This window comes from Carassius gibelio, chromosome A16 (genome assembly GCF_023724105.1).
Source record: "Carassius gibelio isolate Cgi1373 ecotype wild population from Czech Republic chromosome A16, carGib1.2-hapl.c, whole genome shotgun sequence".
In the NCBI taxonomy this organism is placed as follows: Eukaryota; Metazoa; Chordata; class Actinopteri; order Cypriniformes; family Cyprinidae; genus Carassius; species Carassius gibelio.
Window position 1 is genome coordinate 8,928,038 of NC_068386.1, and position 12,020 is coordinate 8,940,057.

General features: G+C 37.2%; 2 protein-coding genes across 2 annotated transcripts; both read right to left on the reverse strand.

Annotated features, from left to right (window-relative positions):
* Positions 1 to 1,503: 1,503 nt before the first annotated feature.
* On the reverse strand, positions 1,504 to 6,202 carry LOC128030175 (membrane progestin receptor alpha-B). The gene is made up of 2 exons (XM_052617660.1): positions 6,047 to 6,202; positions 1,504 to 3,304 (listed from the first exon to the last, which is right to left on the reverse strand). Exon 2 carries the CDS (start codon positions 3,266 to 3,268, stop codon positions 2,204 to 2,206), a length of 1,065 nt encoding a protein of 354 aa, XP_052473620.1. The 5' UTR covers positions 3,269 to 3,304; positions 6,047 to 6,202; the 3' UTR covers positions 1,504 to 2,203.
* A 765-nt stretch (positions 6,203 to 6,967) lies between these two features.
* LOC128030027 (stathmin) lies at positions 6,968 to 10,634 on the reverse strand. The gene is made up of 5 exons (XM_052617493.1): positions 10,545 to 10,634; positions 8,913 to 8,958; positions 8,604 to 8,776; positions 8,336 to 8,527; positions 6,968 to 8,233 (listed from the first exon to the last, which is right to left on the reverse strand). The coding sequence occupies exons 2-5, from the start codon at positions 8,926 to 8,928 to the stop codon at positions 8,168 to 8,170; spliced, it is 447 nt and encodes a 148-aa protein (XP_052473453.1). The 5' UTR covers positions 8,929 to 8,958; positions 10,545 to 10,634; the 3' UTR covers positions 6,968 to 8,167.
* Positions 10,635 to 12,020: the final 1,386 nt, after the last annotated feature.

Genomic DNA, 12,020 nt, shown 5'->3' on the forward strand with positions numbered 1-12,020 from the left:
TTCTGCAACATCAACTGGCTTTCTAAAAAAAAAAAAGTGTTTAAGCTAAAAGATTATCTTCTTTAGATTAGCATTTTTAAATGCAGAAATGCATTCGGTGTGAATGGCCCCTTTTTGTTCTCCGCATGTTCCTGGCTGCAAAAATAAATGCTGGTCACCGTTAATCATGACTTTGCGTATTTGCTACTTCACAAAAGGCTCATACCGCAGGGACAATTTCTTTTACTGGGACCGGATCATAAACCAGCTTTTACACTACATCGCACAGAACCTTTCCTGGTTAATGCAGCAGCAGCCTATTGACACAATATTCATCTCAAGGGAATATGAATCACTTTAAATGGGAAAATAAATCATCCTTCCACCTTCTATCTGATGGATCTGTGTTGGTTTATGAACAAGGAAACCAACATGATACAACAGCTAGATGCATTTCATGGTCATTAAAAGGCCAGACAGGTCCTTTCTCTTCAGTAGCCATCTCACACAGGTATACATACATTTACATTCAAAAATGCACACACACACACACACACAACAAGCACCTGTATGCATACTCACACAAGGACGCATGCATGTAGTCAGGCACATTAGAATATACATTTAACACAGATTAGTTGTGATGCTCAGACTGTTCTTGTAGATAAAGTGCTGAACTTCGAATAGAAAATTCCACATATGCACAGAACACACAAAGGCATTCATACCAGGGCATAGTTATAGCCCTTGTGTACAAAAGGAACATTTTCATGACAAACGGAGACATCATAGCTGTAATGGACATAATTCATTCTTTCTCAAAAGCCACTTTGGCTGGGATAGTTCACCCAAAAATGAATATTCTGCCATTATTTATAAAAATATATATATTTTTAATTAAATTTAAAGGAAGGAATCAAAAGTTGTTTTTGAACCCCAGTGACTTTCATAATATGGGCAACAGTTGAAGCACTCTTCAAAATTTCATTGAGATTTGGAACAACATGAAAGAAACTAAATGATGGGTTTTCATTTCAAAATGTTCCAAACAAAGAGTGTTGACTTTTTTAATAAATCTGAAGCATAAAGATGAGCAGAACACGCTCATCTTTTCATTTTTGTGCTAAATTATGAATCAGCCAGGGCTGCATCTGATACTGCAATCCAGTGGCATCACATCCTACTGTACTTTTCACAGCATCCGGTAATTTAGCGCTCTTCACATGTCATACTTTAGGGAAGTGTGCACTGGCAGTGAAAAACAAATAGACTGCAATTCGCAGGTAAAACATGGCACTTGATGGGTTGGACACTCTGTAAGGCAAGTCAGAAGTCAATTTGACAATAATTTGCATTGGTTTATGAGTTAATAGTAGCCAAAACAGAAATTTAGTGTCTAAAAAGCACTTCTAAGGGGTAAATTTGATCTGATTAATGGAAAAAAAAAAAAATATATATATATATATATATATATATATATATATATATATATATATATATATACATATATATATATATATACATATATATATCAGTCACCTCTCAGTAAGGTATTGCTTATGAAGTTTGCAATATTTCATTCATGATTTAAGAGTTCATCTGAGCTCCACATTTTGCTAATTGCACTGGTCTAATGGCATGGGAACTTTATTTATTTTATTTATCTACCTTATTTGACTTATTGTGTGTCCTGTAATTCAAAACGTAGCACATGGTGCTAGCAACACCAAGGTCATGGGTTTGATTCCCAGGAACACATGAAAAAAGTGTATTTGGTGTATTGAATGCAATATATGTCTGGCAAATGTGTAAATACCATGTGAGTAACACTGCACCAAAATGAAGTTGGATTTAGAGGCACAATGCAGGTATGAACCTCTCCAGTGATCCAGTCTACCTAAACTATCCTGTATACAAACTAACCTGTCAGCAAACATGCTGACATCCCTTTACAGATCTCATGTAAACCTGGTTAAATAGGTTGTAATGGCACCTTTCAGCGGGCAGTCCATTCTTTAAATGTAATGTGGTTTTAAGCATGTCACCAGTTTGGTAAACAGAAAGCGGTTGGTTCAAAATGCATTGGCAAGCCACAAAAAAACAATTAACGACAAATATAACATACACTGAAAAAAAAGAAGGGCCTTCATTGTTAGTTGCTTCAGTTGTTGTAGACCAGTTCAATCCTTCCTACATGTGCAAGCAAGTGTCCCTGCCTTGATATCTACTCCTGCTTCTCTTCGAGATACACCTTCACCCGTTTGCGCACATAGAATGCAGTGAGTGCGCTGCAACATGCTGTGAAGATAAAAAGAGCCACTGCATCGTGAGCCAAGTCTCCATGGAGACTTTCATAGAAAGATCTCCTCTCGCTGTAATCCAGTCGCACTGCTTCAATCTGCACTAGAGTGCAGAGCACAAGGAACACATGGAAGATCTGATGGCCCTGCCCGATGAAGTCACAACATCCCGGGAACCAGCGCTCAGGATGGGGGTATGAGAAGAAGTAGGCGCTGATCAAAAAGAAGAGGACCTGGTAGCAGTGGTACACCACCGCCTGGTCGGCACAGCCTTGTTCAGAGCTGTAGCATTTATAGATGCGATGGAACACTGGGCTGATGTCTAAACAGTAGGCCAGGCCCGAGGGAACCACTTGGAATAGCTTGTGAACGAATCTGGGCAAGTTCGGGCTGGCGTATTTGCCGTAGCAGCAGCCCGTACAGGAGAGCCAGGCCAGGAAGGCTGCGGCTGGCAAGAAAAAGCTTCGCACTTGAGCGTGCCATTCTTCTGCGATGACGTAATAGAAGTGGGCCAGGGCGCTGCCATACTGGTATACGGCTACGCCAACGTAGTCCAAAAAATAAAAGGTGTAGTGGGAAAGCTCAGACTTGGCTGAGAGCAAGTGGGCAAGCGCACTGCAGCCCAGGTAGGTGAACGCGGCTAGGAGCAGAATGAACATCGGCTGGGCGTGTGGGTCCCGCAGGAAGTCCACAGTTTCAGACAGCTCCTGAAACTTGACTAAAATAATGAGGGAGGCCAGCAGGTGTGTCCACACATTTACAGACTCATTATGCCTCTGGAACAGGGTGAGGAAGTAGTAGCGCCAGTTCTGGTCGGGCGGCCTGTAGCCCGTGACTATGTGCGACTCACGGAAAACCCACGGCACATCGCTCACCATCACAGTACAGGGCAGTTTAGGGAAGGCTGACTCCAGGAAACGGGGGATCTGGCGAAGCTGCTGTGCGTTGATGAACAGCCTCCCAATCTGCTCCATCACAACCGTCGCCATGGTGAGGACTAATTAAGCGGCAGTCTTCTGTGAAATCTGTTTGGAAAAAGTATTCAACAGTTATATATAGTATCCTTGCATTTGTAAATTTGTTCACATGGGAAACACAATATATTTATATATATATATATATATATATATATATATATATATATATATATATATAATGGTTTTCAAATATTTTAGGTAATCATGGTTTTAAACATCAAGAAAGTAATTTTTTTAAAGTATGCACTGAGTCAAGGGTAAAATGTTTTTTTTTTTGTTTTTTTTGTTTTTTATACATATAAAAAAAAAAAATCATGAAGACAAATTAAAAAGTTACCAAGGAATTTCAATGTTAATTTCTATGTTGAAACCTGTAAGTTTTAATACAAATCAACTCCTGGGACATGAAAGTGCCAGAAGTTGCAGAATCCTTATATTTTTAAACGTTTTAAATGGTGCATTTTAAAGAGCAGGTCATATGGGTTTAAAAAAAAAATATCTCTTTTGCAGTTTATAACGTAGCTATCCTTAAATTAAAAAATCTGCAAAGTTTTTAATCAAAAAAGTGCATGATACATAAAGGTATTGTCTCTCAAAAGAGAGTCGACTCAGAGTCGCCTTAACGAGTCGTCATACTTTTGAATCTTTTGCCTGTTACTGGTATACGTCACTGGGTAACATATTTGCATAATCCCGCCTGCCCGCAAAATAGGAACACTCTGACCTGCCCACAAACACTTCCGCTAGTTAGTTTGTTTACATCATGTTGAGAAGACGCTGTGTTCAAGGATACCACAGAAATAAGATTCAAACCTTTTGTTGTGCTCGTCATTTTAACGAGGACCACTTCTATAATCTGTCTTTTTATCCTCTTTTTTTATCTTATTTTATTTGGACTAACAAGCATCTCCGAACCACAACCTGTATGTACGATTGATACGTTATTTGTACATTTTCAATTAAGTGCTCAATATTAAGTGCTTATATATGATGTATACCTAGTGCAGCTTTAGGTGTCCAGGTAAAGCACGATATTACTGTCTTAATGAAGTAGTTCTCATAATTCGCAATGAACCTAAGAATTTGTCGATTAATGTAGATGGAGGTTGTTCTAATTACTTCGTAAAGAATGTAGTGTAGCACACAGACTTTATAATCATTGTGAAATCGCTGTATATTTTGCTACGCCAGTGTCCTGACATTTTATCCTACCCGTCAGATTTTCCTACCCGGGTTTACTGCGCATGTGCACATTAATATCGCGTCCTTTTACTCATGCTAAACAATGATATTTAATGTATCTGCATAACTGTAACGGTAGGTTTAGGGTTGGGGGAGATGTAGACTTTAATAAAAACACAATCTAATTGGTAGAAAATAATATTTAGGGAGAGACGAGGTAGTTAATGTAGTTATAAATAAGGCTGGTGCTCTTGTGATACTGTTCTGCATTATGTTTAAAAGATAAGATAGAATGTCTTTTTCTGTCCTTCTTCAAACATTACAGTAACTGTTAAAACATATTTTGGTTTACAAACTGTATTGTTTCATCAGTTAGTCACGTTAGCACTCAGCTAACATTTCCACCATTATTGTTTTTACAGTTTTAGCAGCTAAATTTTAGCTGTTGGCACAATTTGCTTGCATAAGTGTTTTTGTATTTTATTTAATTATTATAAGAAAGGATTGGGACACTGTTTTATGTAAAGGTGCTTTATCAATGGTAGCTGGGTAACTGGCTCAAGGACTCCTCTCTGTGTCAATCACAACAAACGTGGCCAGCTGACCAATCAGAGCAGAGTAGGCTTTTGGATGGGAGGGGTTTGCTCCGAACATGCTTGGAATTAATCGTTTCGAAATCATTGGCAAATGACTTTAGTATGAATGTATATTCTGAGAAAATTACAATGTTTTCTGATTTTAGATTGCATTTAAACCTGTTGTATGGGTCTACAACACTATTAGGACACTTTAAAATACCATATGACTTGCTCTTTAAAATCGTGGTCTAGTTTTTATCGGCTTATTTCCATTCTTTATGAATGCATGCAAATGACGCCACAATCTAAGCGATGTATGCAAATTGATACGTGTTCAAATAGAAGCATCATGAAAACCTTATTTTGTGAGAAAAAAAAACTGTTATGGATTTAAAGGTATTGCACAGACTAAAAACTGGTTTATCCTGAAATTAAGGTAAATTGACGTTAACTGTATGTAAAACGGGGCGTTTCTTTTTGGACATCACCGCTTACGTAACATCAGATCTATGCGTAGAGCTCGAGCACATTAATTAATAAGGATAAATCTGATTAAACTAAAATCATCGTTCATAATGTCTGAAATACAAATGGACTGCATCTCTTAAAACGAAGAGATTTGGGGGGGAGGCTGTAGATATAATTTTAGTGATGACATCCCAAAAGACAGACGCTTCCCACACCCTAAAGCTTCTTTCGTACAGTCTATGGTAAAATCCAGAAAAAGAAACGTAACACCCCGGAAGCTCAACAATGAACTGTCTTGAGTAACTTAAATTCAATGTCTTAAAGATAAAAGCACTTCAACAAAACGTTTTCTTCCTTGTCTCCTGTACTGTAACGTTACACGTTTTAACAAATGTCGATAAGCTATCTTGGGTTCTCTCATCGTACGCACTACATTTACACTACATAACATTTTGAAAATGTTATCTAAAAGCATATGATATACAGTGCATATAGGCATTTGATTTTTTAGCTTTCATCTTGCCTTAAACCTACGATCGGTAACGTAAATTAAATGATTTACCTTTTAAGAGGACAATCCCCTCAGTCAGTGAACGGCATTTAACCGCGCCTTCACATTCGTCTTGAGGAAACGTAATTAAACAAAGAAACTTTAATTTACAGAAGAAAATATTACGTGAAAATTGTTGAGCGGGAGAGGGTCCTGTCAGCTCCCTGCAGTAGCGCTGTCAAATGGCCGTAATCTAAAGATGCCTGATGGGCAGGACAACTGTCCAATCAGACAAGCCAAAGACCATTGTCCCCGCCTCCGTCAAGAGTAACTCGCCAATAGGAAACAACCTTATAGGTGGCAACACCCTCTAAAATGTATGTGCTGTGAAATGTGAAACTAACCTCTTCTTATTAATACCGCCTACATGCCCTCTTTAATAAAGGACGAAGTTAAGAGCCAGTGTGATATAACACAGACAGGATACATATAAAAAGCATTTCAATTAATTGTATAGGCAATTTAAATGTACTCATTGTTTAATATGTTTACAATGTGAGTGTACTCTTGTTAATTTATTATGCTAAGATATGTGACAGCTTATTTCATCACCCACAACTCAGGCACTCTGCTGACAATGTGTCCTTGTCAAACTCGATGTTAACAGTGGAAACAAAGGTCCATGTTGTGAATTACGACACAGGAAAATATAACCTCATCAGACAAGTAATTAAAAAAATAATAATAATTCCCACGCACTTTGCAGTCTTGTGTACCAAATTAAAGTTGTCAATGACAAAACATTTCAAGAATTCCTGTTGTACTTGTCCTTTTAGTGTTAAATTTAATTATTTTCATATTCATAGGCTTCTCCATCAATAATACTCTGAGTGATTGGATGATTCAGACGCATAAATAACAATGTGTGGGTGCTTTGAAGGTCATTTTGATATTTGAACTTTTTTGCTCCTTCCTACAACACAGACAAGCAAATGTTTTCATTTTTATTTTATTCAATTAAAAAAAACATTTATTTACACAACATATTACTGGACATGATCAATTTTTGGATGCATGTAATTGCTTCTACTAAGGGAGTTCAGAATTTGGAAATAAGATATAATTTATTTATTTTTAGAAAAGATTGATGCACTATTTCTGAACACATAATAATGTGGCAGCATGTGGACAACAAGCCATTCATCACTGCAAAGCTGTTTACAACTAACATACATTTTCATGCATCTAACTGTTTTGGCAACAAAGGATAAATCAATAATGTCATCATGTCAACAATAGGATTTTTTTTTGTTTGTTTGTTTGTTTTTTTGTGCTGAAATAATCAGACACTTTTTCGAAAAAGCCTTGTCTAATACCTGTTCGACAAACTCAAAACCACTAGATGCCAGTATGGTTCAAATACATTCTCAAGCAACAGATTTTATAATTTTTGTTAACACATTAACCTTTGCAAGTACTTATTGGAATGCATTTTCTTTTTTATTAGTGCATATTGATTATGAATTACTATAAAAGTATTATCTAGTAAAGGAAAGGTGTGTGGATACTGAAATGTTTAGTTTTCACACTAGGATCTCATGCAGACTATAAAGAGTACATCAAAAAGTGTCCAAAAAGAACTCATTATTGTTCTGGCAAAAAATAATTTCCATATAGAATACAGAAACTGCCATTTATATTCATAGTGTACCGATTTTAAGAAGTTCTTTTACTCCACATTACAATCTGGCTGACTGACAGATCAACAAAGAGGCAGTGGCAAAACTGGTACAATAACAAACAACTGTAAAACTTTAATAAGCTCATAGGATGGCAGTACTGACATACAAGGGAACAGGTGGACTTGCACAATGCAGTATACCAAGTATATAATAGACCTAAGCATAAAACAGCCATGCTTCCCTATCAGCAAAACACTGCTCATTTTAAACGCTATAGAGCTGCAACTGGACAAATCTACAGGTTAGTTGGGATGATAAAAGACAGAACTGAATACACAAACTGATGAAATGTTGTGCACCAGCTTTTCCCCAAAACCCCTTAATAAAAAAGTGGCAAGTACATGGATCCAAACACGGAAAACTGGCCAATTTAATGGAACAAAAAAATCTTTGGATACATTAAAAAGCCCAAAACTATACCCTAAATGAAAAGGAAAATGAGAGCGAAAACTTAGTTTTCACCCTCTGCCCCATCTTTTGTTTCTTTGTTCTTTCGTACCTCTTCGAGCTTCTTGTCCTAAAATAAAGAAAAATACATCCATTAACATAATGGAAATTCAACAGAACTGAAACTTTACAAAGTAACATATAATGCATATGCATTGATCCATTCACAGACCTTCTCTTTGAACTTCTCATTCAGTGCTGCCATGCGTGCTGTGCGGTTTTCTTTGTTGGCTTCCATTTTCTGGTTTAGTTTCTCCTCTGCCATCTTGCTAAAGTTGTTGTTCTCCTCCATTGCTTTCTGAAGGACTTCCTTCTCGTGCTCTCGTTTCTCAGCTAAGTGCTTCAGGACCTCTGCCTCATGGTTCTAATATGAGAAGGTAAACAAACGAGGAACAGAAAGCACAATCACTAATGCAACAGATCCTTAAATGACCACTTACCTTGCGTCTTTCCTCTGCCGCCTCCAGTTTTTTCTGGATCTCGTCCAGAGATACCTCCTTCTTCTTGGGTGTGGAAAGTGGGAATTCTCCCTTGGCATCTGGAGCCGTAGGACTCAGGATGACTTCAAAAGCCTGTCCTGAGGCACGCTTGTCCAGTTCCTTAACCTGAATGTCTGTGAACGATACGCCATTGCATTTAAGTACCCATGCTTGACTTCCATTGCAGAATGATTTTAAGTCAAATGACCTTATAGTGAAGCATATTGATTTCGATATTGGAGCTTAGCTGCTCATATTTTCACATCTTACCTCCAGAGGACGCCATTGCACTTCCAACCTCAACGGTTTCACACACCTGCCAAATGAAGGCATATAATAATATCAAAAATGGAAACGTTTTGCTACTAATGCTGATGAAAATCTTTTCTCTTAACTATCTGTCCCTCCCCACAAACTGAAAACATATTGTGGTTTAAATACAAGAAATAATACATATACCTAATAAATATCTAAATAATAACTAAAATACACTACTCAAAGGAGTGGTTTCGCCACAATAGACATGCATAATAAGTGGATGAAATTATGGGAAGGAAACAAGCTGGAATACATAAGGTCAAACAAGGAAACAAGTCTATTAAATAGCAATATATCCATTTTTATGCTGGAAGCCAAGAAGAGGATGAGTCGCTGCCAGCACAACAAGCACCGGATCCATCTATTCAGATGTGCTGTCATCATCATCTAATTAAACGATAACAGTTTAATTAAAATATATAATGCAGGGTGTACACTCGGGTGAAATGTAGAGACAAACAAATCAGCATCATGCATAATGTAATGAGATCCAACTGGCCACTGAGAGATTTAAACAAAGGGGATATTGTGTAAGAATCAAACAAAGACAGCCTAATCCGTTGAAGTGGTTTGTTAAATATTAAGTATTAGACAAACTTGTCATCTTAAAAATGACCTGACAACATATTATCTCTTCATGGGTGAAAATAAAGATCCAGCCCCACTGTCTATCCGATGGGATGCAGGATCTCATAAGACAATAGATAGCCGAGATACACCCTGGACCCCAATTAGTACAGCCTTCAAAAATCCATAATACCACACATTGTACTATATAACGCATGAATAAGACCCTAATAATGTTCAAGAAACATGCAAATATGGAATGCAACATTTAGAAATAATGGTATTGGTGTATACCCCGTTTAATGCAAACCAGATCACACCCTAATCTCTCCCATTTTACACCAGACACAACTGCACTGCCTATTGTGCAGAATAATCTCAGTGTTGACAGGCAAAATGCATTATTTCATATGTTTATTAATCGATGTCATTGATGCATTAGAAGGTAAATAATATTATTTGACAGCATGGTTGGTGAATGGACAAATAACAAAGACAAAAGACGTCGAGACCCATTAGATCACCTGTCACTGGACTGCGGGCTATATACTGGGATTGTTGTTACAACAGAAAACTGTTGAAGTCTATGGCTGACAATAGAATTGATTTTGCACTAGCTAAACGGCTAAATAAACAAGCAAATCTCAACTACACGAGAGCCAGACGGCTAATGGTGACCTCGACCGTTTGAACAATTCCCTCCCGATTAAACGACGACAAACACAAAACCATAATGGTCGCACAACGACGAGCCGTTAGATTGCTGCGCGTGCTAATTTTAAATTTATGGACTTTATTTAGTTATGGTACGTTAACTCTATTCCTGATGTCTTTGTCTATTATCTGCATCCCCTCTTCAAAAAGGGAGGTAAATAAGGGTGTAACTAAAAATTAAAATCGATCTTTTATTTTTTTTATATACTTTAGATGCTTCTTCCCCCTGTCTTGTCAGAAACAGTTGTAATAATATAATAATAATAGTAATAATTTTTGACGACAACAACTGAAAACACCCACCTTTAGATGCAGTGGAAATCAGAGCTGGAGTTGGCCGCGCGCAGATTCTTCTCTCGTCTCTGCCTCAGCATCAACCGTTCGCGCAAAAGAGGACCAAAGTGTATTACGTCACATTTGAATGTGACCAATGATCATCGAATAGAAAATTCTGGGATATGTAGTACGCTATAATTTCAATAGAAATTATGTGATTTACTTTTAAATTATTCTCATAATAGATATGACTACATTCATATTAAAAGTGTACAATGTTTATTTCTCAAAATCAATTATCATAAATCATAAATGGACAATTAAAAAACAGTTAATTTCTTTCGACTAGCCTATTATTTCAGACGCCATTTTTTATTATTCTTTTTTATTGAACATAACCATTTTTTTATTTCCAGCCACTGAACCACACTTACAGAATTGTTTGATATCATAGCAAAATATACATTAAAACTGACCAGATATACTTGTGATGACCACTTAAGATGAGGCTGTCATGGAACAAGTCCTGACATCACCCCATTGTTAGTCATCTCACAACAAGTAACCAATCAATTCTTAGAACAAAACAGCAATATGTCTGTTACTTGCTTTAACATTTGTTTTTGGAGCAAAGCAATATGGCAATTAACTCTTCCAATGCCTCAATGAATCCTGTGTCAGTGCATGAACTTTAGCTAAATGGCAGAGCTGATAGTCTCAGCAGTGTGATTCAAGCTGACTGGTTTTTACTGCTGGTGTTTATTTCCGTGCCATTGGAAGGTCTTGGTCTCTGCTTGAGAAAAGCAAATGTGGGAATCAATTGTTTTAACTATTTTAAGTACATTAATGCATTCATACACTCCATTCATTAATTTAGCAGATGCTCTTATCCAAAGTAACTTCCGAAAGAGGAAAATAGAACAAATACTGGCATGCATTTGCATTAGCCTACATGAGAGATTATTTGATATTTTTTGCTTCTAAGTTAAATATCTCTTTAATATTTTCCTGTACAGGCCTCATCCCTGTCCAAAAGTGCTTGTATCATGCTCCGCCAGTCTCCTCCTGCCCCTCCCAGGATCTCATTCATCCTGTTTGAGGAAGACATTTTGTAAGCTGTCCAGAGCAAGGGGGAGCAGATGGTGCTTAGATGCCTCGCCCAGCCTAGGGTCTCTGTGTCTTACACAAAGACACAAAGAGAGCTGAGAAACCCCCTGCCATGGACATTATTTTAACTGTTATCACTGGGGCCAGAGGGTTTCATAAAAGCAATTTTAAACAACATTTAAGTGAGTACAAATGAGTTCATTAGCAGGCTTTTCCATAACTATAAACATACTTGCTACCCATGTGTTGCTTCCCACATGTTGCTGACTGTTTGGAATTAAGCAGAGATTTTGGGAGGGTTTGTGAGAGTCTGACTCTCCTTTTTTTCTATTTATTTTATTTTTTTTACAAACAAGTTAGAATAGAATAAAATAGAAAATAGTATTTATTTTATTA